Raw genomic sequence first — 26605 nt, 5'->3', positions numbered from 1 at the left:
GTTAGCGAGAGAGCTGAATCAGCAATGTTGTCTTCCCTATATCAAGCTGGGGGAGTAGATATTGATATGTTGAACATTTCTGAGTTGCAGATGGCAAGAATAACCATGAAATTATAGAGAATGAAGCACTTATACCAGAACATGGATAAGATAAGGGGTTTAAAACTTGTTCTTCACTTTGACACAAAGTTGGTCAAACAGTACAGGATGGAGGTCAAGATTTTGGAAACAGTAGAAAGGTTGGCAATGAGTGTTTCCTCTCCAGAGACCGGTTCACTTGACTATCTTCTGAAAATACTTGAAGTACCCTCCTCCAAAGGAGAAGATCAAGCACTGGCTATCGAAAGTCTTATGGAATATTATGACTTAAGAGACCAGACCATAGCTTGTTGTGCTGACACAACTCGCTCAAACACATAACATAATGGTGCAATTAGAAATATTGCAGTTTATTCTATACCTTGTTCAATTCTTTGGCTAATGTGAAGGTATGATGCTTTACTATATAAATAACAGGCATATTTTTTCTTTTAATTTTTTCTGAGAGTAATGATAGAAAATGATAATAATAATAAATTTAGGCACCATATAATGGAACAACATGTTCATTATGTTATGATGAAATTAAAGAAAGAAACAAAGGAACCCAGTCTATCCTTATACAAAAAACATCTAGATCTTTGGCTTAAGATTGAAAAAGGTGTGAATACATTGGCCAACATTGAGAAACAGACCTGAGTTTGCTCTAAGAACCCTCTTTTACAATCTTGCAAATGAAACAATGCAGTTTTGCATGACAGCTCTTAAAACAAATATTTTTTGAGGTGATTAAATGTCAACTGGTAGCTTTTTACCTTTGTTGAATTTCAAGTTTCTACAACCAGGTGCACATCATAAAGCAAGATTTATGGCTGATTCGTTGTATCTGTTAGCAATGCAAATGACCAAGAATTACAACAAGCAGCTCAGTATCAATGAGATTAAGATGATACAGGATGCAACAGATTATATAGTGATCTTTCACTGTTTATTCTTTTTGAAGAACCCAATGGCAGCTTAGACTCTATTCAATGATCTTAGAGCACTCAAGATTTTATTGCAGATTATAATAGATCCACTTAACTCCAAGAAGTACAGAAAGATTGGCAAAGCTCTTAATCTTAGAATTTTCTAAGATTAAGAGCTTTGCTCTTGGTATTTAATTATTCTGTGGTGTAAAATACCAAGTGTCTTGGATAAGACACTTGGTATTTTACACCACAGTGTGTTATCTTTGCTTTAGCTGAGCAGCACTTAGAGAAGAAATAGAGGACGAATATTCTTGTGGAATTCTTAAAATATGATGTTCCTGAGATGAGCTTTGACAAAGAACAACCAAAACCTTTTACACAGGTCTGTTTCCTCTCAAAGCTATCAGACTTTGTTTCTCAAGAGTCTTATCTGTTTTTTTTCCATCTTGGTATAACCAATGATGACATTCTCTCATAGATTAAAGAAGAAATGTCAAATTTGGAAAAAAATCTCAACAATAAATCATTCAAGGCATTTGTGCCCAGTGTACATCAATTAGCAGTTATTAATGACAGGGCTGAAAGGATTTCATTGGAAAAACACATTCCGAAGACAGGCTCCAAGACACAATGATGGTGGACAACAGGTGTAAAGGACAACAGGTGCAAAGTGTCTAAACATGTCACTAAACAAGATTCGAAGAATATTTAGATAAAAAAAGCACTTTGTGGCTATATTTTTGTTTTTGAAATATATTTTTTCAAATAAAAGTTTAATAATTCTTGAACCATCTAATTTTTTTATGTATTTCATAGTATTTCATTTTAAAAAACATTTTAAAACAATGCAATTACAATAAAGAATAAAATAATTATAAAATTTTTTCAAAGTTGCAGTAAGTATAGCAGTCAGAATTAATTAATTGGATGATTAACTTTAAGTTAATTTGATTATTTTATAAAAAATATTGAATACTACCGTAGTTTCAATCATTAAATGGAAAAAAACTCATTAATATTTATATGCAAGTTTTTTCTAAAATACTTTCTTTAGCTAAACAGTGACTTTAAGCCCAGATATTTTTATGGTGGTCTACTGGGACCAAATAAGGAGGATTGACATAGTGCACAATATTAAATTCAAAATAATTATTTTTCTGGGACACCCTAATATATATATTAGGGTGTCCCAGAAAAAAAATTTATAGTAAAGTATAGTCAAGGCGTTAAATATACAGCTTGTGGTAAAAAATAGCTAGTCTATGGTTTTTAAACTGACAAAATTAAGGTTAGATTACAATAAAACGCATTAGTTTAATTGAGGAAACTAAATTTAATGTTCTTTTAAAAAACCAAAAAAACACAAATTAAAAGACTAAAATATTTTTAAAAACATTCTGAATGTTTTTAAAAATAACTTATATGTTTTTATTTTATTTTTTAAAAATAAAAACATTCTGAATGTTATTGTTTTTTTGTTTTTTTTTACTGTAAAACATGCGGTGTGTGTTGATACATCAACTATCTTATAGCCTGCTGCTACAAGGAAGTGCTGCTACATCGACTATCTTATAGTCTTCTGCTGCAAGGGAGTGCTGCTATATTGACTAACTTATAGCCTGCTGCTACAAGGAAGTACTGCTACATCGACTGAGGGTTTGGTTAGGGCAGACAGTCTATCAAATAATGAAAACCTTATCTGGTCTTCAAAATTATTTTTTTTTTAAAAAAAAAACCTAAAACTGACCTAGCAATGGTAAAATTAAAAACGACCATGCAAGAATATATATATATATATATATGTATAAATAGAGAGAGAGATAAGATTATAAAATCAATTAATCATCATTAATCTTCTCACAGAAAAGAAAACCGTTAACTCAAGTTGTACTTGTTTACATAATAAATTGTGTTTGTGTGATAAAGATATAAAGAATTTTAATTGTATCCCAGAAAGTGATAGTAGTTTAGAGTGGGCAAATTAAAACGGATTCATAATCTCAGCAACCATTGTTGCTTAGATTATGTTAAGCTATTACTCAAACCTTGTCTTTTTCTCTGAACTACGTGTTCAACACCTGTTACTTTTTAAAAAGGTTAAACCAAGATAAAAAAAAAATTTGTAGTGAACGCCAAATTCATTTGAACTTTTTTTTCAAAGTATTACTACATTTTTGTCTTATTTAAATAATTAAAAAAATATATATATTTTAATCATTCAAATTAAAATTTTTTTATACTACACTCACTCTGAATTTGTATTTTTGATAATTTTTTAGTTGTCCAAATGCAACAGTAAAATTTTGGTTTTTAAGGTGGTCTTTAAAAACAGGATAATATGATATTGTGATTGGAAAATTAAACTTTGCATATTCAACGGTATAATTAGTAATGATACCATACTGATATTTGGGATGATTCCAATATAATGAAATATTCTCTTTAGATGTAGCCAAAGCAGTAAAGTTTTGAATTGCAGATGGATCTAAAAATATAAATTTTGCTAAAAACTAAAAATAAAAATCTTTCAACAAACTGAAACATTTTACTTTTATTTTAACATAACAAAAGAACACTTTACTCTAAAATATTTAGTAAAAAAAAAAAAAACAAATCAAAATTATTATGTTCAGAAAAAAACATGATAAGAAAATAAAAAGTTCTAAAAAAAAAGTAACAAAAATTAGGATTTTTTTTTACAGCCTTCATCTGATAAAAAGGACTTGATGACTTTTTGATATACTCCTAATCGATTGAATGCAGTTAATTGAAATGTGTAACAAGTATATGGTTTTGCATCATACACTACAATGTTATCAATCCTAGTTTTGATGTCCTGTGTTATGTTGTTATAACCATCATGTTCTATTAGCAAGAAATTGTAAAAAACTTGGAAATCTCGAATTCTTTCAGTTGTCCGTGTAATATTTATTGAGATATTAGTTGCAATGATTGTAAGACTTGGTAAATCAATTTCCGCTGTGAAATAATCAAATATAACAAGTTGCATATAGTTTTACAGTTATAAATATTATAAATAATTATAATAATTATTAACTACATAAGAATATAAATATTTTATCTATATATTTAAACTTTCGAAGTTATAAAATCATAATTAAAAAATTTATTTAATTTTAAAATTTATTTAATTTGAAAATCTTACCATCAAAACCATAGTATATCAATGTTGTGTTTGTTACAAATAAATTAGATAACGCGTAGCCTGTACTAATAGAGTAGTTAAAAAAACAAGATACATTTTTTATGTCACCATGACAATAAGTGTCATCATTATCAACATTTAAATGAACTAAAGGTTTTATCTCTAATTTTGATGTGTAGGTTCCATTAACATCTGAGGAACTATTACTAGTTACTATAGTGTAGTTTACTTTATTGTCAACAATTATTTCATTCTGTTTTCTCCATTGAATGAGGAGACCCGGTTGACCAATCACAACACATTTAATAATAGCAGTGGAATTTTTGATGTTAAATATATGTTTAGGTATAGTTATGTTTGGTGGATAAGCTAAACAATAAACATGAAGAAAAATTAAAAAAATATATGAATATAAAAATACATTAATACGAAATCAAATTAAAAACAATCAATCAACTTTTTATTAAAAATGAAAGATAACCAATTAATTTTTTTATAAAAAATAAAAACAATCAATTTTTCATAAATCCTAACTTTTATTTTGAAATTCACACTTGGTTTTGCAATGAAATTAATTTAACTCACATGTTTTATCACCAAGAACTTCAAATCTTCCAGTCGCAGAGTTATAATATTTTATATTTACTATTCTTAAACATTGTGCTGAAATTTCAACAGGAAAGTGGTTTACACTTGTTGCATATCGATTTTTTGTTCCATTAAAATGATACTAATATAAAAAAAAAATCAAAATTTTAACATTTGATCAAAGTAAAAATTTGATCAAAAAAAATTGATCAAAAATTTGATCAAAAAAATTGATCAAAAAAATTGATCAAAAAAAATTGATCAAAAAAAATTGATCAAAAATTTGATCAAAAAAATTTGATCAAAAAAATTGATCAAAGTAAAAATTTGATCAAAGTAAAAACTAAAAAAAAAACAAGTTTTTTTTTTTCTAGCAAACTACCAGCTTAAAAGTAGCAATAACAAAATTCAATGAATTGTTTTTTTTTCTGCGTTTAATTCAAAGGTTATTGTAAAAAAAAGTAAAACCAATATCCATACTTATTATCAAAAGTTATTAAAATTTATTATTTAATGAGTAATCATCACAAAAGCTATAAAAAAAAAAGATGGTAGGTAGGTGGTTATAAAACAAAGATGTTTGTTAAGTGATTAGGAAACGATGGAAGGGAAATAAATAATTAGATTTGCAAGTGTTAGTGGTAAGGAAAATTTAAAGAAGAGGAGAATTGATTTGAAACAAATAAAAATGAATTTTTCAATGACTTTTTAAGTCTACCCTATAATAATAAACAACAGCAATCAGTAGAGACAAAAAATGGAAACACCAACCCAAGGAAGTTAAAAAAAAATTGTAAACATCCTAGTTAGAGTTAAAATATAAAAGATTTTTTAAATGATAAAAAAACTAAGAAAAGTAAAATAAGTTTTTGAAAAACAAAAATTTATGAATGGAAATAAAATATGAACAAAAACAAATAAAAATTTAGAGAGAATTAAAATAATTTGAGTTATATATAAAGTTCCAAGTATATTACCCAGTGATATGATATAAGGTTATCAAAATGATTTGAAACAGATGAGTATGAATAAAGGTTTTTAAGCGTTTTGTGTATTTTATGCCTCAATATAATAAACTTATTATAATAAACAATAAGTAGAGAATCAAAGTGAAACATCAATCCAAGGAAGTTTGAAAGAAAAATTGCAAAAATCCCAGTCAACAATAATATAGTTAAAATATAAAAGATCTTTTTTAAATGATACACAAATTTTAAAAAACAAAAATGTCTTCCAGAAAAACTTTTAATGTAATGGAAATAAAATATAAAAAGAAACAAAAAAAAAAAACTTAAGCATTAGAGATAATTTAGAAATAATTTGAGTTTTCAGGATATAAAGTTCAAAGTAAAGTTCTTGACTCAGACGTATAATAAAAGGTTATCAAAAACTACGGTGTTAGCAGTTGGATAAAGTTTCCTCCTCAAGCAATTGAGAGAGGGTTGCAACCACAATAAGGCAAATTCCTTGACTGCAGTGGCCCTCTCAGCCTTAAGGAGGTGAATGATATTATAAAAAAAAAAAGTTAATATTCTACTCAATTTTCTTAAAAGCAGCACCAGTCTTAAAAAGATAGAGAACAATAAAAACAAAAAAACAAAAACTTGAAGAAATTTTTATATGATAATTAAAAAACACAAACAGATTTCACAATAAATAGATTGTTAAGAAAGTATATATGCCCTTACCTAACATATACACAGAAGTGGTATAGTGGTAGAGCATTTTGACATGAAAATTACACCCTTCCATGTCATGTCACCCTGTTGTGTCCTTGATAGTATTACAGTTTATGATTTGGAGTACTGAGGATTAAAAAAATAATTAAAAATATAAAATTGAGATTTCGCAGCTTTATGTATCCATTAACATCAAAATGCTCCTTTGGCCGCAAAAACAAATATCAGTTGAAGAATTAATTATATGCAATTAATTGCAAGTAAAACTTGTGCAATTGTTTTAAAAATAAATTTATATGAAAACTGTTTAACACAACCATTAAGATAAAGGTTTCATATTTTAATTAAAAAGGCCCACAACCACAAGTAACAACCACAAGAAATGTTACATAACATGTTTGCTGACAATAAGGCCAATTAAACAATTATTGTTGTCTAAAATGCATAAACATATGAGACTAAATAATTTAAAATACTTTTTTAAATTCGACTAAAACCTAGTGGGTTTATTAATGAACAAACGAGAACCTTTTTCTTTTATCACAAAAACATATCATAAAAACAGCATTTAATAAAAGTGTTTTGTTTTTTGTGTCATTAATTAAACTTTTGTGGAAGGGACAAGAATAAAACCAGATGTTTTAATCTTAAGTCATAAAATATAAATTTAGTTTTTGGAAAATAAAATAAAATTTTTATGCTAATTTTAATCAATAATTAACAAGTTATTTTATTTCCTTTGGGTTTTTTATTTGCAAATATAATCTACCATAATCTGTTTAACCACAACCACTTTTCAAAACCTTCTTAGCTACATTGTCAAAAATAATTAGCATTTTAATTTAATGTCACCTTTGGTTTTCCAAAATTTAAAAAAGAATAATTTAATAATATATTAGATTTGGTCCCCGTTATTTCTGCTCATCATTGTTGATCATGAAAGTACTTCATTTTTTGCAAGTTTTCGGTTTTCCAATAAATCTTTTGCTATTTCTAACTTCATCTCCATCAAAATCTTTTTTTTAATAGAAATTTTTTTATAGAAATCACACTTCGATAAAAAGCAGACCAAATAATCTTTACCTTTGTCAAAGGACAAAAATACTACTTTGTGTTCAACCACCACAACTTTACAACCTGGACATTCATTTTTAGCTGAATCACCCAAAAAAGCACTGATGTTCTGATAACCCTGAATGGCGAGCGATCGCACTCTGTAACTGACCACGCTTATATTTATTTTTATTTACAACTCAACCACGGCTGTTTTGATTTTTAAACAACTTAAATGTAATAAAAAAAAGTTGTTATATTACATTATTATATTATATTATATTGGTTGTGGTTATTATATTATATTATATCATATTATCTTTTCTAAAGTTTTATTTTATGCAAAGGCTTTAAATAAAATAAAAATAATAATGATTGTTTGAAGTAAACACATTTTGTGTAAATTAAAAAAAAATGTTATAATTAAATTTTTTTATATAGGCATGTATTTTTTATGATAATTTTAAACATTTTTTATGATAATTTTAAACATTTACTAGTTTGTTAGCTTTTGTATGCGCTGAGCAGGTGTTTGTTTATTATTAAAATCCTTTTTTCTTTCTCTAAGTTCCCTTTTTTATTTTTAATTACATCCTAACAGCTTCTAATAGTATATTGGGTTAGATTAGGGTCATGGTCATCCCCCTAATAGTATGCTTGGATATGTATTGAAACAAATTTAATTATTGAGAATTGATTAAATTTTTAAATGTTTGGTTTATAGAATCAAAGTGCATTAGCTAAGTCACTTCTAAGAAGTACTTTAGAAAGGTCAGTTTCGTCACCATTGAAAATATGGCATTACAGACTAATATTTCAGCTTGCTGTAAGGCAAATACATTTCACTTGGTTAGCAAAGAATGAAGACAAAAGACATGCTAAATGAAATGAGTGAAAATTGAGACAAGAAAACTACTTTCGCTTGAACTTATGGGTTGCAACATCAACAATCTTACTCTGGTCTATCCCATCTTTGTTTTGCCCTGGTCTACCACGTCCAGATTGTTTACACTCTGTAAAGACTTCGAGTATTCAACCACTAACACTTTGATCAAACCTCTATTGCTTGTCTTGAAACACTCTGGCTTTAAGGTCATCACGTTATTTCTCCTTCTTAAAGTTCCCATTTCAAAGCTATACGATTGAGAGTGGGTAAACTTTTCAAATGTTTAATTTAAAAAAAGAATAGTCTCCTTGTTGTGAATTGAACTTAAGCGCTAGTTTGGAATCAAAAGCATGGGTTGGGATCAAATACATATTTGTATTTGGTGAAAACAGGCAAAATTTGAGTATTTGTATTGTATTTGTATTGTATTGTATTTGTTGTGTATTTGAATTGTAAAAAAAAATCTTAAGTACTTCTATTTGTATTGTGTTTGATTGAAATAAATATTTGCAATTTCATAAATTAGGTTAAGCAGTGTTTTTTATAGAAAAAACAAATAGTTTGTTTTTTTTTTTTCATTTTAAACACTAAAATAAATTAAAAATTATTTTAGTGTTTAACTGACTTTTATTTTACATGTTTAGACTTGTTTTATTTTTCAATTCAGTATACCATTATTTCAGTTTTGCCGCGAAAAAACCTCTGTATTTTTTCGTAACCCAAAGTACTAAAATTTGTAATTGTATTTGTATTTGAAAAATGGTGATGGTGACAATATATTTACATATGATTTTGTATTAGGAAATTAAGAATTATTGTACTTGTATTTGATCAAATGTATTTGACCCCAACGCAGACTACAAATACCAAAATCAAAATGTGTACTTTATTCATGGTTCTAACATCCTTCTTTCTTCATTGCTGAAATTGTTTGTTTACATTATTCAATTAATAAACCTTTAAAGCAGCTTTTTATCTTTTAAACCAGTTATGTAGGATTTAAATATATTTAGAATATCTAGGAAAGCAGTTTTTACAGCGAATTCTAATGGGTAATATCTTAAACAAACAACATTACTCTCACCATTTCAAAATTGCTTGAACAATTGTTACAAAAAAAGGCCTGATTTTTTCTAACCCCAACAAAAATGTCTGATGATATTCTGGTAAAATGTAAGCAAATTGCTCAAATTCTCACTTGACATAAAGAAATGAATACTTTAAATCTACACACCAAACCAATTCTACTTTAATGAATAGTATCCTTTTGAAACATATATGAAACATGACTTTGCTTTCGATGAGATGGTCTTTTGTGATTCTGATAATAGGTGGTTTGCTTCTAAGCCAATAAAACAATAAGCAATCACTTCAGTCTTCAATAGGCAATCACTTAATGTGCTTTGCACGATTTGTAAGTGCATTAAGTGTCCTATGGATGCTAACAAAAACAACTTTCAACAAACTTTTTTTCTGGGGGGACAAGTGATTCTGAAGCATAGAAATATATTTATTATTGCTTAACTAAATTTCTAAGAAACTACTTATAAATTTAAACATCTTAAAGTATTTTGAGTGAAATATTATTAGGATTATAAATCATCATAGAAATAGTTATCCAATACCAATTTGTATAAGACATGCATTTTAAAAAAATTATCTAAAGAGAAAAAAAAAACTTAAAGAAATAATTTTCAACTCAGATTTCATTTGGTATAATTTGTAAAATTTAAAAAAAATTGCTTGATATATTTAAACAAAATTAAGATTTCTTGTTTTGAAAATAAATTGAAAATAAATTAAAAATAAAGCTTTAAAAGCTTTAAAAAAAATCAACAAAAAGACAATTTTTAAAAGTTATTTAAAACTTTCTTCTTGAACTTATTTTAACTTTTTTAATCTTCGCTTCCAACAAGGCTGCAAGCAACCACTAATTAAAGTTGGAAGTTACTGGAAGAAAAAAGGTGAAGATTGTAGGGCAAGATAACGATTGACAGACAACTTAAAAGATTGCAAATTATATGAATCAGGAAAGCGAGAAAAAGGAAGCGAAATCCAATGAACCGATGTTTGAGGGAAAAAACTAGAGGAATAAGAGTTTTTGGAGCATTTCGAAACAGTCACAGAAAAAGGATGAGACTTAATTGTATGACAAGTACCAGGAGAATGAATTTTAGTAGATGGTACAAGAGACACTAGCTCTTTAGAGCAGTGCCCAATATAGCATTTGTAGAAAAGAGAAAGCAATTAAGATAATTAAGATATGTGACAATGGTTGGAGGTTGGCTGCAAGAGCAGGTCCAACTATGTTTACAATGCGTTTTTGCACCTTGTCTAAAAGAGAAAGGGCATCATTAGAAGATCTGCCTAAGATAAGGCGACAGTTTTATCGAGGATCTAGCTTTTTCAAAGATTTTAAAGGTTTTCAAAGAGAAGTGAAAAACCTGTAACAGAGACATGGTTGTGATTAAACTTTTTACTTTTTGCTTAAATAGAAAGCACTCTGCCACTACCACATTCAATTTTAAATAAACTTATAATAATAATAAAAAAAATTTTCAAAAACTGCAAAAATCAGATAAAAAAAAATTAAATAAAAGTTTTAAAAATAAAAGAACAAAATAACCTAAATGCAATATATTTATTTTGTATATTTATTTTGTATATCTAATTACAAATTAGTAATTCTTTGAGAAAACATTTTTTTCACTCACAGGTAAACCATTAAAAGAGTAGATATATGAAACAGTGTTTGCACTATAGCCATATTCTATAGAGTATTCAGTGATGTAAGCTGAATACCAATACCCCTGACCTTGAACTGCGATTGCAGAAACAGTTAGAATTACTAGAAAACAAATTTGATACCATGGATTTTTATCTAAAAATATAAATTAAAAAACATTGTATATATATATATATATATATATCTATATCTATATATATATATATATATATATATATATATATATATATATATATATATATATATATAACTATAATTACATATTTGAAACCTGTATCAGGATTAAATGTCCAGTCTGAACGCATAGCATTTAGCCTCCCTTTCACTGCTTTATTACCGGGACCATTTCCATAGGATGACGACTCTGTTAGAGTTATATCAGGTGATTCATTTTCTATGCCCAGTTTTTTCATATTTGCTAAAAGTAATTGTGGCAATTCATACTTTTCATGAATATACAACAATATATTGCATGATTTGACATTTTTATCAACATGAGCAAAATAGATAAACAAGAAATTTTCATTCAACATCAAATATGGCAATTCTCCTACTAATCTTATAAATTTAAACATTTTTATTTTTTAATTTAAAAGAACTTTATTAATTATATTGTAAAAAAACCACCCTGATTATAATTATATAAAAACCACCCTGAAAAACATACCTGAATTACATCCAAGAAACACAACATACATGCAAGTGATTTCAGTAACAGGTCTTATTTCAATATACCTTGTCAATATTTGCTCATTGAACCAAAATGTTGCATAAGTATGTGGAATAGAATTTGTTGAAAATGTCTAAAGAAACATTATGAATGCTCTTCACACTAAACTCGCTATTATTTTAAGTAAAAATTTCAACACACTATTTTACCTGAGAAGCTTCATGTTTTAGGGTCATGTTTTCAATAATATCTCCATATCGGATTCTGATATTTAAAGATACGTTTTCGCTGAGCATCATAAAGCCACTTAATGTCAAAATTTTACCAAAATCAAAATAAAGACTCTGATTAATTTCAATGCAAGTTAAAATGACATTCTCAAGATTTAATAATTTAGTATTGTTACTTAAAGACGTGTTCCATTGGAGGATATGGTAAACAGATGCTGGATTGAGTTTTGAGCTACAAACTTTAAATTTAAGATAAAATTTAATTATTTTTATACAATTATTACTTACTACAGTTTATTTAATATAAGTATTTATAATATATAACTATTTGTATATGATTATTAATTAAAATATAATAAATCTATTTAAATTGATTAAACAAAATAAACTATATACTTTTGATTTTTTAAGTTTAATGAAGATTATTCAGATTGTTAGGAGAAATGAGAAATCACCCTTTTAGCAACAAGGAGAGGAGGAATTGCTCTTTTAGCAACAAACCATATCAGTATATTTAAAAAACAGAAAGCAAATTTAACTATAATAATAAAAAACAAACATTTACAAAAAAGACAAACAGTTATTTTATTTATTAAGGTAAATTTTTTGCTCATGAAAAGAGAATATGTTTAGGCAAACTAACCCAAACATAATAATCTAATTCCAACCAACTTAATTTCAATCCAGATTGTATTGTAGACTATTTTAATTGATGAAAATGGCAAAAATTAAAATTTGCATCAAATTATTTTTAACTTGATGAACATAATTGGTTGTATCTAAAATTTGATTAACTTGATTGGTTGCAATTGTTAATGTCGTTGTTATAATAATATTAATTAATTAGAGTGGATCCATAATAAGGAATTAAATCTTTTTTATTTCTGATACCAATTTAATAAACTTGATTAACTTGATGATTGCAATTGCCAATGTCATTGTTATATTATTAATAAAGGGTGCATCCATATTAAAAAAAACTTCTTTTTTAAATGATATCAATTTTTTATAAAATGTAATTTGTACATTTACTATCATACTGAATTATTTACAAATTGGAGAAAACACAAAACGTTCCTGAAAAAATAGATCTTTTTATTTATGTTTTCTCATAATGAATGCTATACTAGTGAAGATTCTAAAATTAAGGGGAAACGTTGTTAATGTAATGCACATTTTTTAATAAAAATATCTTCGGTTAAAGAGTTCAGGCTAGGGTACCTCAAAAACAGGTAGTTTCAGAAAACAACCTTTTTCTGTTAACAGCTGTTTTCCATGAATAGTCCGATTTCTAGCATTATTTTTTATTAGAGTAAAATTTAAGGAACATGAGCGAATCCAGAGATTTGTTTAAAAGGCATGATTGAATCTTTGCGCAAAAGTTTGCTGAAATTGAAAAAGTTTGTTTAACATCTACGAACGTCAGTTTAATTGAAAGGAGAGCCTCATATAACTTTTGCAAATTTTCTGTTCCTTTTGCTTTGTGCCAAAATAGCAAAAATTCCTGTTTTAGCCATTTGAACTCATCGTTGAATGTTAAAATGGCAGTACCCTTTTTCTTCCTCAGCAATAAATCCAATTCTTCTTGAAGAGATATTAGAGCTGGACTAGTCTGATGACATTCAAAATCAATAGAATCAGAAGTTTCTTCATCCCCTTAAAAACCAAAAATTCTTTTTGCCAATTTTTCAGCAAAGAGCAAAGTGTCTCTTGATGGAAAAGTTGTAGGATCTCTCAGTAATCTTGATAAGTTTGTCACATCATTATTCCATCTTTCACTTGTTCGCTTCTTCAGATTTTCATATAACTTCTTCCCAACGTTGTTATTTAAATTCAAAAGTTTTTCCAGCATAAAGCCAATAACAGTATCAGCAATCAAAAGCGTTGAACTTTCAAGACTCAGAGTCTCAACAGCAATTTTGATTAGCTCCATGGCAGTTTGCAACAACAAAAAAGCCTTAAAATCAACCTAATTGATCAGATCAAGCATATTAAATTCAGTTAATGCCTCAAATAGGCAACGTTTTGTTTTACAGTGGATCAATCATTGTGGAGAATTCCAATGATGTTGAATGTCAAGGTGCAATTCGATTTCAGCTCAAAATGCTTGAGCTGAAATCGTTACTTTTTACTGAAATATTTGATTTCTAATCGTTGAATTTCTAATATATTTGACAACATCTCGTTTATTTTTCAAAATAGAATGAAAATCGACTTCTGAATAATCTACTTGCACAATCTCCATGTCATTATTTTTGAAATTGTCAACCTGATCTTCATCATAAGTGTCCAAATTTAACTCAATTGAACTAATTGGATCTTTTTCTGATAAAAAGTGTCAGTTACTGACAAGTGAATGCCATGATTAATGCAATACTGGTCCATAATCTTGAAAATTTTCATATTTTTCTTGCTGCTGCAGTTTGCTGCATCATTTTGTTGATTCTACCAAATCTTTTTCAAATTCAATTGAAAAACTTTTCAAGTGATTTGATATTCAACCATTGCTTCAGCACAAACCAAAGATGCAAACTAATCCCCATTTTTACTTTCCTCACTACAATGCAAATTTCTAGAGATACCTATAATGGATATTACGTCTGTGGCCGTGTCAGTAACTATTTCATTTAAGCTCTTACAAAATCAGGCATTGTTTTAGGCTTCTTTTCTGCTGCAACTTGTACAGGAGGAATTTTTTCATTAAATGACCAATCAATTCCATACTTTAATTTTAAGTGAGCCTTTAAGCTTGTGGTAGATCCTCCAGAGCACTTAATAACATAATTGCAACAATCATAAACTCCTTCCCTATCCTTAGTCACAGGATTTTTTCGTTTTGTTGCAAACTCCCACACAGATGACATCTCTATTGATTAAGGTGTGCATTATATATACATATATTATAAATATTCTTAATAACAATAATATCTACTTTCAAGCGAAATATTGAAATAATCACAATTTCAATTAGTTAAGCCAATAATATCAACAACTCAACCTCACTGTTATGTTTTGTATTCTTAATTATAGGAAAGAGAATTAGTATTATGTTATGTTTATCATTTATTTCTATATTATATTAAACTATTACAAGTAACTATTTTATGTTAAAACTATGCATAGTTTTTCGTATCGTTGTTCTAAATCTGTTAAACTCAGCGCAACGGCTTTTATTCCATTTGTACGAGAATTCCTCGTGCGGAATGAATCTCTTAAGAAAAAAGTTTTGCAATCATTATAGAATTTTTCAAATAAAAAGATTCATTTAAACTCATTCAAACTATTGCAATTATTATAGAGTTGCATATCATAATTGCAATCATTATAGAGTTGCATATCACAGTTGTAAGCATTATAGAGTTTTTTATATAAAGGGATTCATTTAAATTCATTTAAATTCATATAAAGTTCTCTAAAGGGAACTGCTTGTGTTGCAATCTTTAATGATTGTTCTAAATGAGTATTAGAAATTATTGTCCTTAGGGAAATGGTTTCGTAACAATCGTTACACTCGCTTCACAAAACAAATTTTTTCAAGTATAATTCATAGATTCATACTTTGTTCCGTATTAAAAATCTAGAAATCAGTGATAAAAAGAGAAAACAAATTGTTAATCCAGGCTTGTTTCACCCATGCAAACAATCAGCAGCAAATGGTGTCATCACTTAAGATGTTAGATTGTCAGGAAGATCAATAATATAAATGAGAAACAACACAGGACCAAGTAAAGGACTTTGTGGTACCCCAGAAGTTAGTAAAAATGAAGAAGAGTACTAGTCTTTGAGGAAAACATTAATACTGCAACTAGAAAAAAAATGATTGAATAATATAAAAAACATTCCTAAATACACCATATTAATTGACTTTATGAAGACCAGCAAGCCAAGCTTTATTGGAACCCTTTGATATGTCTAGAGTAATAACCCTTGCCTCACTATCTCCATCTAATACATGATAAAACCTTTTTGTTATAACAGTTAGGAAGTCAGCTGTATGCAGATAGGGCCAAAGTCCAAACTGATTATATAGTGTAAGACAAAGAATCAAGATGAAAGTCAGAGTATTCTCCTGAGTTTTTAAAGATTGAAAACAAAGATGCCATTTTCCAGCAGGCTAGAGTGAAGCTAGATATGAAGGCTAGAGTGATTTGAAAAAAAGTGTAGTTATGATAAGAAGAAGAATGATAAAGAACAAAGAGATAAATGATTTGAGTGAATTTGTCTTGATTTGAGATGTTGAGGAAAAAAAACTCAACAAGCTTTTTTCCTTTAGAAACTGTTTTAAAATACTTTTAAAAATTAAAAAAAAAAATTAGCTGTTTTAATTGTAGGAGAATGGTTTCCATAGTTAACTATCTTCTATTAGCTATACTTGACCCTCCTGTTTACTAAACACAAGGAGTGACAATAAAATATATATCAAGACAAATAATGACATATTCTTTTTTAACCAACAATTAGCTTATTTCAGAATTTGTGAATACAGCCCCTGTTCCTATATGTTATATAAAAAAAACATTTTTATAACATATTTGATTATAATTAAGTATTTAACGTATATAAAGAATACATAACATATATAAAGTATTTGAAAAAGTATTTTATCAAGAATGAAAGATTTTCTATTATTCTTTCACTTTTTCTTAAATAGTTTTTTAGTTAAAATTTTACTTTTAGTTAATATTGTTTTGTTTTACTATTGTTGTTTTATTGTTATATTATTTTTAATATAACTTGTTTAAAGTATCACATTTTGTTGCCAATGTTTTTCAACACAATTAAAACTAGATATACAAGTACTTTCATTAAAAAAAATTTTAAATCTATAACTATATTTGGTTGTTTGTTTATTTAGTTTTTAAATAATTTTAATAATATCTTAAGGGTTATTTACAAATTATCTCTTGAAAAAAAAAACTTTTTAGACCTCCTCCCCCTCCCCTTTTATCAAATCACTTAAATTTTTTTTTTTTTATTTATAAAAAAACAAATGTTTTTGCTACTTAATATTTTCCCAAACAGGATTAAAATATTCTGCAATAGAAAAAATTGGAATTGACAGTTCTTGTTCACAACCTTGCGCCTCCATAAAAAAATCAATAAAGTTTGATTTTTCTCCTTGCAAAATTTCTTTACTTTGGCTTTTGGTATTTGAACATTTTCCTCAGATGAACTGTTTTATGATTGTTGAGCAAAGTTAATGATGCAAAATAAATGTTGCACTTTTGCACACTTTACTTTAAAGGATTTTTTAATACTAGGACAATGTTGGTCAAACAGAACATATTTTTGGGGAAGATGTAAAGATTGGAAAAGAGATGTATAGCAATAAGTCTTCTCAACTGAAAACTGTGACTCAATAAGAGAGCATTAACTAAAAGGAATGAAAGGTAAAAAAAAATTGTCATTAAAAATATGAAATAATTTTCCTCGTGGCTCAATAAAGCATTCGATGTCAGAACATTTTGAAATATGCAACATATATTAACTAGATCTTACATGAACAGCAATCCATTCTTGACTTTTTTCAATTACTGATTCCGTATCGATTTCTGAGCTGAGTGTGTCAATAAATTCTGAGTAGGTTTAAAAGTTATCAATACATTGGAAATAACAATTACATTGGAAAACACTTCAGCTGTTTTCTCAACATATTTAAAATTTTATGAAGGTCTTTTCTGAAAGATGATTGTTATGAAAGTCTTTTCCTGCTTTAATGATTTTTACAGGAACAGTAATGACATGCTTCTATATTTGAATAGTGGCACTGTTTGCTTAAGAAACTGGAACTACTGAAGTTAAAACGCTAAATAGTCTTTGAAAGATGTTTTGATTTGAAAGATGATTGATGGATTTGAAAAAGCTTGATATAGTTTCCTTGGGATTCTTCTTTGTTACTTGAAGCTTAATTTGAACCTTAATTCGCCATTTATTTTGAAAATCAAGATTATTTTTTATTGAATTCCAAAAGATAATGCGATTTTGATTTTGGTTTACTCCGGAGATGAGCGGTCCATGCATTGTAAAGTTTTTTGTAGCAAATATTTTTATAAATTAGTATTTAGACAAAAAATAAAAAATTTTATCATTAGACTACGAAGTGACTAGGCCCCGGCACCGGTCCTGGACCCAGCCCTGGCAAAAAATGAGACTTTTTGCAAACCCTGCTTAAGCAAAATTATAAGATTTGGCAGGGGTTGATGGCCAAGGCAAGATAAAAATTGATAATTCATTATATATTGTAATTTTATACATACATTTACTGTTTATTAAATACTGCCATATATTTGTATACTTTTTACACTTTAATTTATTTCCAACAAGGTTGCAAGCAACCACTATTAAGTTATGAATTACTTTAAAATAGAGGATAGGTTAAAAAGCTAGGAAATGGTTAACTGAAGACTTAAAAAATTGTATGTTGTATAAAAATAGAAAACATAAAATTGGGTAAGAGTTATAAGGGTTTTTTGATGTGGAAGAAATAAAACTGGGTTAGTAAAAGTTTTAATAGGATGAAGGGACAGATAAAGTAAAACGGTGCGACTTGTTGAACAGGAAGCCAAGCAAGAATGAGTTTTGGTTTATCGTAATAGAAATGACAGCTCATTAAAGCATTAACAATGATTAGATATTCAGCTTAAAAGAGGAAGGCTAAAGCCTAATAATGATGATGATAATGATGATGATGACGATGATGGTGATGATGATAATGATGTTGATGATGAGGATGATGCTGATGATAATCATGATGATGAAAAAAATGATGATGATGATGATGATGATGATGATGATGATGATGATGATGATGATGATGATGATGATGATGATAATGATGATGATGATGACAATGATGATGATTATAATGATGGTGATGAGGATGATGATGAGGATGATGAGGATGATGATGATGAAGATGATAACGATGGTAATGATGATTATAATGATAATGTTGATCATAATGATGTTTATACATGCATATGTATACAACATATAACATGAACTTTAAATAAAAAAATATATTTAAAGATTTATAAGTCTTTATGCAGCCTTGGTCACAAACCTGGCCCCGACTGGCAATATTTTATCGAACTCGGTCCCAGTCAAATATAAATCCTTGGAGCTTACTATATAAGACATTTAATATATATATATATATATATATATATATATATATATATATATATATATATATATATATATATATATGTATATAAATATATTTATATATATACATATATATATATATATATATATATATATATATATATATATATATGTATATATATATATATATATATATATATATATATATATATATATATATATATATATATATATATATATATATATATATATATATAAAAACAGTGACGGATCCAGCAGTTTTTGGTGCTTGAGCTAACTTCCAGATATGGAACAAACTCCAAACATTTTTATGTTTATACTTATGTCAAATAAAAATACTTTGATTGTTTTTTTGTTCCTAGCCTCTAATCATTGCAAAAAAATGCAATGATTAGAGGCTAGGAACAAAAAAACTCTATAATTTAAATTTTAATTACATGCACTTTAAATTTTAATGAACTATGATACTATATATTCAAAAGAAATTTTTTAATGTGGAAAAATCACAAAAAACTTACTTTCTGAGCAACCATAAACTTCAACCTGAACACAAAATGGCTTTTTATCATTCAATGGACGAAATTCTAATAACTTGACTGTAAAAGAATTTTCCAAGAACCAATATCGTGCAGTATCATTTTTTGGATAGTCAAATGTCTAAATACAAAAAAGAATAAAAATCTATTCTTTTTGTCTTAAAAATCAGTTTCTCAATGATAAAAAAAAGACTTAAAAAAGGCTTCTTGGCTTATTTTGTTTTTTAAATAAACAAGTCACAACAATTCATTTGACCAGCAACTATAGCAACATATTTAAAGAAAGAAAAAAAAAGAAACACAAACACAATGATGCAATTAGATGGTCTCAGGAGTTTTTCAAAATTTAAAAACCTAATAAAACCTAACCCACGAAAAAAGCCATGCAAAAGATGAAAATTTAAATTTCTCTTTATGAGAAATCAGTTCAAAAAAAGTATTTTCCATTGCAAAGTATTCAAAGATTACTAAATTTTATCTCAATTATTATAAAAAAATTTAGAAAAATCTTCAATAGAGTTAATAACAAATCTATAACATAAGATGTTATGTGGACAACATAATTATGCATATAATACATTATACAAAAATCTAATGACGTAAATGTAGATATAACATGCTATGCACGCAACATGTTGTTATATGAATATAACATATTATGAGAGCATAATTAACAGGTACTTCCTCAAAATGGAACTACGATAAAAAATTTAAAAAAAGTATAACTAAGTTTTTTTTAAAAATTTAATATTATTTTACTGGACTAATGCACATTTAACATTGTTAATTAATTCTTTTCTGGTAATTCTTTAAGACATACTGCATTAAATTTTCTTTTAGTCAAACTCACAAACTGTTGTACTACCTCTGGAGTGATTCTTTTTTAATAATACCTGATTCTTCCAATTCATTTTTTAACATTTTTACCTTCTCACTTCTCCTTGTAGAATAAACCTTTCAAATAACCCCAGAAGTCATCAACTGGCCTTATCTCAGGACAGTTGGCAGGATTATCTTTCTATAAAATATAATTGATACTTTCACTGTTCAGCAAAGCAATGACATTTTTTGCATAATGAGCCAAAGCAAAGTCAGACCAAAATACGTAATCATAATCAGTATATTGTTCAACAGAATCAAAATATTTTCAATGCAATCTTTTTTGTGCATACTTTTGTTAACCAGAATACCAGATTACTTGATTACTGGTCTAGTTATACCTTTGGGACTAATTGCAAGCCATACCAATATTTTTATTTTGCACATGAGGTCTGGAAAAGCATTTTTGGGGTCACTGGAGTAATACCCATTAACTGGGGAGTTTGAAAAAGTAAAATAAGATTCCTCATTGAAAATTAATGTTTTGTTAAAAAACTATTTATATTCGTTCGTAAATGAGGCAGCTCTTTGCTGATCAGTTCATTTTGCTATCGATTTCCTGCAACGGTATTTAAATTTTGTCTTTGTTTTAAACAATTCATGAGTGTGCACGATCAGAAATTTAAATGGTTGAACAAAAAATTCTAAGGCATGCTTTGGGATTTATGTCAAAATGAGCAGTAAGCAGGTTGACTTTACTTTTTGTCTTTTTTGTGCCATTTTTTTCAAAGCCTTTTTATTTTCTGCACTCATTTTACTTTTATATCTTTTAGTTATACAATATTTAGTTGTTTTAGTTGTTATTGTTTTTTTGGAACTGATTATAAGTAAACAGTTTTCCTTGCGTAATGTTTGGATTTTGTAAATTTTACAGCTTTGTAGAAAAAAACTTTTACAATTTTGTGCAAAAACTTGTACACACGTTGTTTTACATCTACTTATTTTAGGCACATTTTTATAACTAAAGAAAAGTGATTTTTGATTATTACTTTTTTTTTTGTAATTACATATTCTCTAGTTTACATAAACATTATGTCATATTTTATTATTTTAACATTTGCACATAAGCCATTGTATTTTGTGAAGTTCCATTTTAAAGAGAACACTCATTATATGGATATAACACATTACATAGACAATTTATTTATAATATAATATTTATAATATTTACATAGAGAACTTATTGCTATTTTTTGGTATGAACTTGAAGCGACTGAAAACTTGAAACTGCTAGATACACAGATATGTTCTAGTGAGAGCTAGTGAAAACCTCTTGGAACTGCTAGTTACAGAAAAATTCTGAAGATTCCACTATTGAAACATATTATTATTCCTTTTTTTTTTATTAAAAATTGAACTGGTTAAGGATAGTTCTTTCAGATTCATATATGTCTCTTTTCCTTTAAAGCTGTTTAAAACAAACGATTTCCATTATTTCTTCAAGGTCTCATTCTATTTCATAAAATTTTTACAAACATTTAAAAATAATATCTGTATCAATATCTATTTTTAAGATATCTGAACTTTTCAATGCAAAAAACTACATGAACCTTTATGCTTCTGCCAATTTTTTGTTAAACTAATGCAATTTAAAATACATTCTTTTTAAACAACAAAAAGATACATACAAAACAAATACATACAAAAAGTTGTCTTTTTGTCTAACGTTACATCTTTACAACAAAAGCAATCAAAATGACTTACTATATTATAATTCTGTGTTCAATACTTTCTATTAAAGTAAATATTACTCCCTCCGTTCTGTAATGGTTGTCAGATTTGATGCATAAATTTTGTTCCATAATACTTATCACATTTGCAAAGATAGAAATTTTACAGTTATAGCTTCGCTTGTGTTAGACTAGTATTCAAAATTAATAGTTGTTGAAAATTTTATATATTTTTTATATTTTAGAGCAATATTTTAATTACTTTAAGGGCAACCAGACCAAAACCTGAGGTTACACCACTAGGTTAAAAGCAAGAGTTTCAAGTATTAAAAAAAACTGAAAGAGCTAATCATGTGTTAACCAACTTTTTCTGTTTTGATCTCATAATAGCTGAATTATAATGTAGATTTTTTCATATATTATCTTATATTATACTATATATTTAATAAATCAATCACTAACTTGTATTCAAATGCAGATATGTTTGAATTGAATTTTTATTTAAAGAAAGAATATTAAGGATTTTAAAATGCATTAAAAAAAAGATATTAATCTAATAATATTAGATATTAGTTTAAAATTTGATAATAAATAATGAGTTTAAGACTAAGCAAATGTCAGATAAACAACCGAGTTTAATAAAAAAATATTTGATTACTTTTATATGAATTTTTTATTTTTACCATGCAAAATAAAAATATGATTGCATTAAACATATACAAAGAAAATATAATCATTAAATATATTTTTACATTGAAAACTACTATAATTAATTTATTACTCTTTTAGATGTATCAGTTCTCCCTTCTTTATCAAGATGAAGATCCTCCATTTCATTTATATTATATATGCCATACCTTATATATATCTTATCAACAGCTTCGTTATTGGTTCGAAATAAAAGACCTGTAAATAAAAATTCAAATAATTCATGGAATGAAATATAGAGCTAAAAGAAGAGAGTTAAAAAAGTTAAATTGTGAATTATAATGTATAATGTATGATGTGTGAAGTATAATGTATGAAGAATGAGGTATGAAGTATAATGTATAAAGTATAATGTGTGAAGTATAATGTATAAAGTATAATGTGTGAAGTATAATGTATAAAGTATAATGTGTGAAGTATAATGTAAGAAATATAATGTGTGAAGTATACATAATGTATAAAGTATAATGTGTGAAGTATAATGTATGAAGTATAATGTATAAAGAATAATGTGTGAAGTATAATGTATGAAATATGTGCTAAGTATAAGATTCGAAGGATCTTGTGTGAAATATAAAGGTAATGTAAATATATATAACCAAAAAATAAACAAAAGGTCCTTATCAAACCTACTTAATTGAAGAAAATAACAACTTTAAACCAATTTTAAATAATTCAAAACAAAAAATAGTAATAACACTTTAAGATACCCATATATACATACTAATCATAATATCTATAATAGATATTATGGCTCATAATCAAAACAATAGAGCATCTATTATAAAGAAAACATTATTTAAATAAGGATGAGTTCAAACAAAGATGCAAAAAACCATGCAAAACAATATAACAGGCTGTAAGTGCATCAGGGTGATGCTGTAATAACATTTTTTTACAAAAATATGTTAAACTTTTTCTAAATCATGAATTTATTCTAAACACAACTTAATAAAAAATAATTAAATAACTAAAAACTTCATAAGGCCAAACAAAAAAAATGTGTTTTGGAGATAAAACAAAATTCCTATACTTCCTTTTAAGATTAATTTAACTAAAAATATAGACTATATAACACAGTATATTGTTTTGGGTTGGATATTTTAATAAACATTGCAGTTAAAAAAAGTCTTTCAAGAGCATCATCGGAGTTAAGCCATTTTAATCGGATGTCCGTAGTTAGGAGTTTTCTTATAGCTCATTTGTTTAATGTATATTTTTTAATGAGACTTTGACTTTAAGCATATGTTTGGTCAAAGCTTCTTGGGCTTGAATGCAATTCGATGTGGTTTTTTTTAGGTTTGCAAATTGGGTTCCCACCTTCAGCCCCCATTTTAAACCATGTGTGTGACCGCAAAGAGCTGATAAACATTACTATTTCAATCAATGACAGTCTTTCTTCAGGGATTCAAATGTATCCTAATAAGACTATGCTGAGTAAGAGCATGGCAGCTTGGTTGGTAGCTTAAGTTTAGGTAAAATATTGGTATCCAAATAGTGTTATATAACTCAAGTTTGGGTTAAGTATTGGTATCCAAATAACATGGAAATAAAAATAATAATTTATTGTTTAAAATAATATTGGCATATCAGTATCAAATAAAAGTTGAAAAATTTATAAGAAATAAACCAAGCCAATAGCATATATTCATCTCTTCAGCTATGTACAGTAGTAGGAGGAGACATGCAGAATATTGCATGATTATTTTAGATGTGGATACTTTTCTTTTAGTTTTTTATAAAACTTTAAATCAGTTAAAGCAGGCAATTTGTAGTGCTATGAAAATTACCTTTTTTTTAAAAAACAAGGTATAAAATGTCAGCATTGCACCTATAATAAGGAATAGGTCTGTTAAATAGCTGAGACCTTAAAATCCTTAGTATTCTACCAGAATCATCATGAAGTCTAAAATAAAATGTAATTGCTTATTTCCATTTAAAACATATACATTTAAAAACAAGTATTCTAAATTTTACTAACCTGTATTTACAGAACCGGTGTCACAAATAGTAAAAATATTTTATAAGCAACATCATGCTCTAAAAATGTTTCTTTTTTAGAAACTTTCGAGGTACCAAAATATGACCATATTTCCACTTTCTTAGCAAAATAATCATATGACACCACAGCTTTCCCATCAAAACTTAAAACAAAAGATGGTTGCAAAGACAAAGATGTAAGTTTTACCAGAATTGTGACTTGCAATCTTTAACTAGCTCAAAAAAAAAGTAGATTAATATGGAGTGGAAATATCTTCATGGAAATAAAATGAGCTACTTGCCCTAGATCCTTTGTAGGTAGAGATACCAGTTTCTGTGCACATGATAGCATTTGGCATTGCCTTTGCTATCAAGTGCACAGAACTATTTATTTTTATTTTGAGAAATATAATTGCTCACTTTTGATTTGAGTTTTGGTGGTTCCAACAATGGCTAAAAACTGTCAGAGTCATCATCATTTTGAGAGCTTGAACCGATAAATAATTTATTTATATAATTAAGACCCATGATTTTTCCTATAACAGCCTGTAAACAGGATGCTCAACAACTTTTTCAGTAGTTGATACATAGCTTTCTATTAATCATTTGATGATCATCTGTTCTTCTGTCTTCATTTTTATACTTTTGTTTACATCTGTTTTATACTTTTGTTTACATCTGTTCTTCTGTCTTAATTTTTATACGTTTGGGGATATCAAAGGTCATAAGAAAATCCATAGATAGATTTACTATAGGTAGATTTTCTCTGCAAACATATTTTATAAGCATCCACAAGTTCATTCAACTTCTTTGTGATGCAAGCTCTGGATACTGACGGCAAGCTAAATTTTATATTCCAGAGCTCCGCCAAATCTTTTACTTTATATGCATAACAGCTTTTGGTGGTGGAGCAGACCGTGTGTCAACTAGATGGTGATAGTAGCCAAAAATGTACTAAACTTCCAGAATCATTTTTAAAAGTGGCAAAGTTTTTTGTTCTTAATCCATATGCAGCAATTCCCTGGACTCTTTTGAGCATAGTAGTCTAAAGTTGTTTGACTACCTCTCTGATGCTCCCTTAGCGCTTATGCTAGACATATTTATAAAAACATATTCTAACTAAATTAGAAAATGATTAAAATTAGTTAATTTCTAATTTACCAATAATAATTAAGTCAATTTCAGATTATATTTACTGTTAAATTCAGCTAACTTAAAAAATATCATACAAAATCTCTAACATTTCTCATAAGTATTTTGTCTATTTTCTCTAAAGTAACTTTTTTTTATTTGACCCAATAAAAATCTATTAAGTAACTATTTTTTAATTGCATTGGTCATAGAATACAATCAACCATTTATAAAAAACATTAAGAAAACAAAATTATATTCAAAAAATCTTTATGAATTCCTTTTTTCTGTTTTTAGTTAAAAAATGCGATTTTGCGTTCACTAAAATCTAAAATAATAATTTATTTTTTAAACGATTCATATTATTGAAATGTTTATATAATTGGCTAGTCCAGGCATATTTCAGAGACAAATATCTTCTTCCACGGAGACAGTAATTGTGTTTGGAAATGAGTCGTGCTTGATAACGGTAACTCTAACCCAAACAGGCTAGGCCCACTATTATTTAAAAACTTTGGCATAAAAACATGCTAATGGTCACACAC

At 27.2% G+C, this 26605-nt stretch overlaps 1 protein-coding gene across 2 annotated transcripts in view; it reads right to left on the bottom strand.

The window, feature by feature from the left end:
• Nucleotides 1-26605, bottom strand: part of LOC101237339 (receptor-type tyrosine-protein phosphatase delta) — a 544974-nt gene that overhangs the window by 159657 nt on the left and 358712 nt on the right. For both annotated transcript variants that reach the window (XM_065801637.1, XM_065801638.1), the window contains exons 5-14: nucleotides 23023-23147; nucleotides 19675-19813; nucleotides 12008-12267; nucleotides 11796-11931; nucleotides 11400-11546; nucleotides 11097-11263; nucleotides 4762-4906; nucleotides 4177-4545; nucleotides 3711-3989; nucleotides 3260-3495 (exon numbers count right to left, since the gene is read on the bottom strand). In XM_065801637.1, the coding sequence (XP_065657709.1) occupies nucleotides 3260-3495; nucleotides 3711-3989; nucleotides 4177-4545; nucleotides 4762-4906; nucleotides 11097-11263; nucleotides 11400-11546; nucleotides 11796-11931; nucleotides 12008-12267; nucleotides 19675-19813; nucleotides 23023-23147 (2003 nt within the window). The remainder of the gene's footprint in view (nucleotides 1-3259; nucleotides 3496-3710; nucleotides 3990-4176; nucleotides 4546-4761; nucleotides 4907-11096; nucleotides 11264-11399; nucleotides 11547-11795; nucleotides 11932-12007; nucleotides 12268-19674; nucleotides 19814-23022; nucleotides 23148-26605) is intronic.

The sequence above is a fragment of the Hydra vulgaris genome, chromosome 07, assembly GCF_038396675.1.
Source record: "Hydra vulgaris chromosome 07, alternate assembly HydraT2T_AEP".
In the NCBI taxonomy this organism is placed as follows: domain Eukaryota; kingdom Metazoa; phylum Cnidaria; class Hydrozoa; order Anthoathecata; family Hydridae; genus Hydra; species Hydra vulgaris.
Note: the sequence above shows the minus strand (reverse complement) of the source record. Positions and strands in the feature narration are given on the sequence as shown.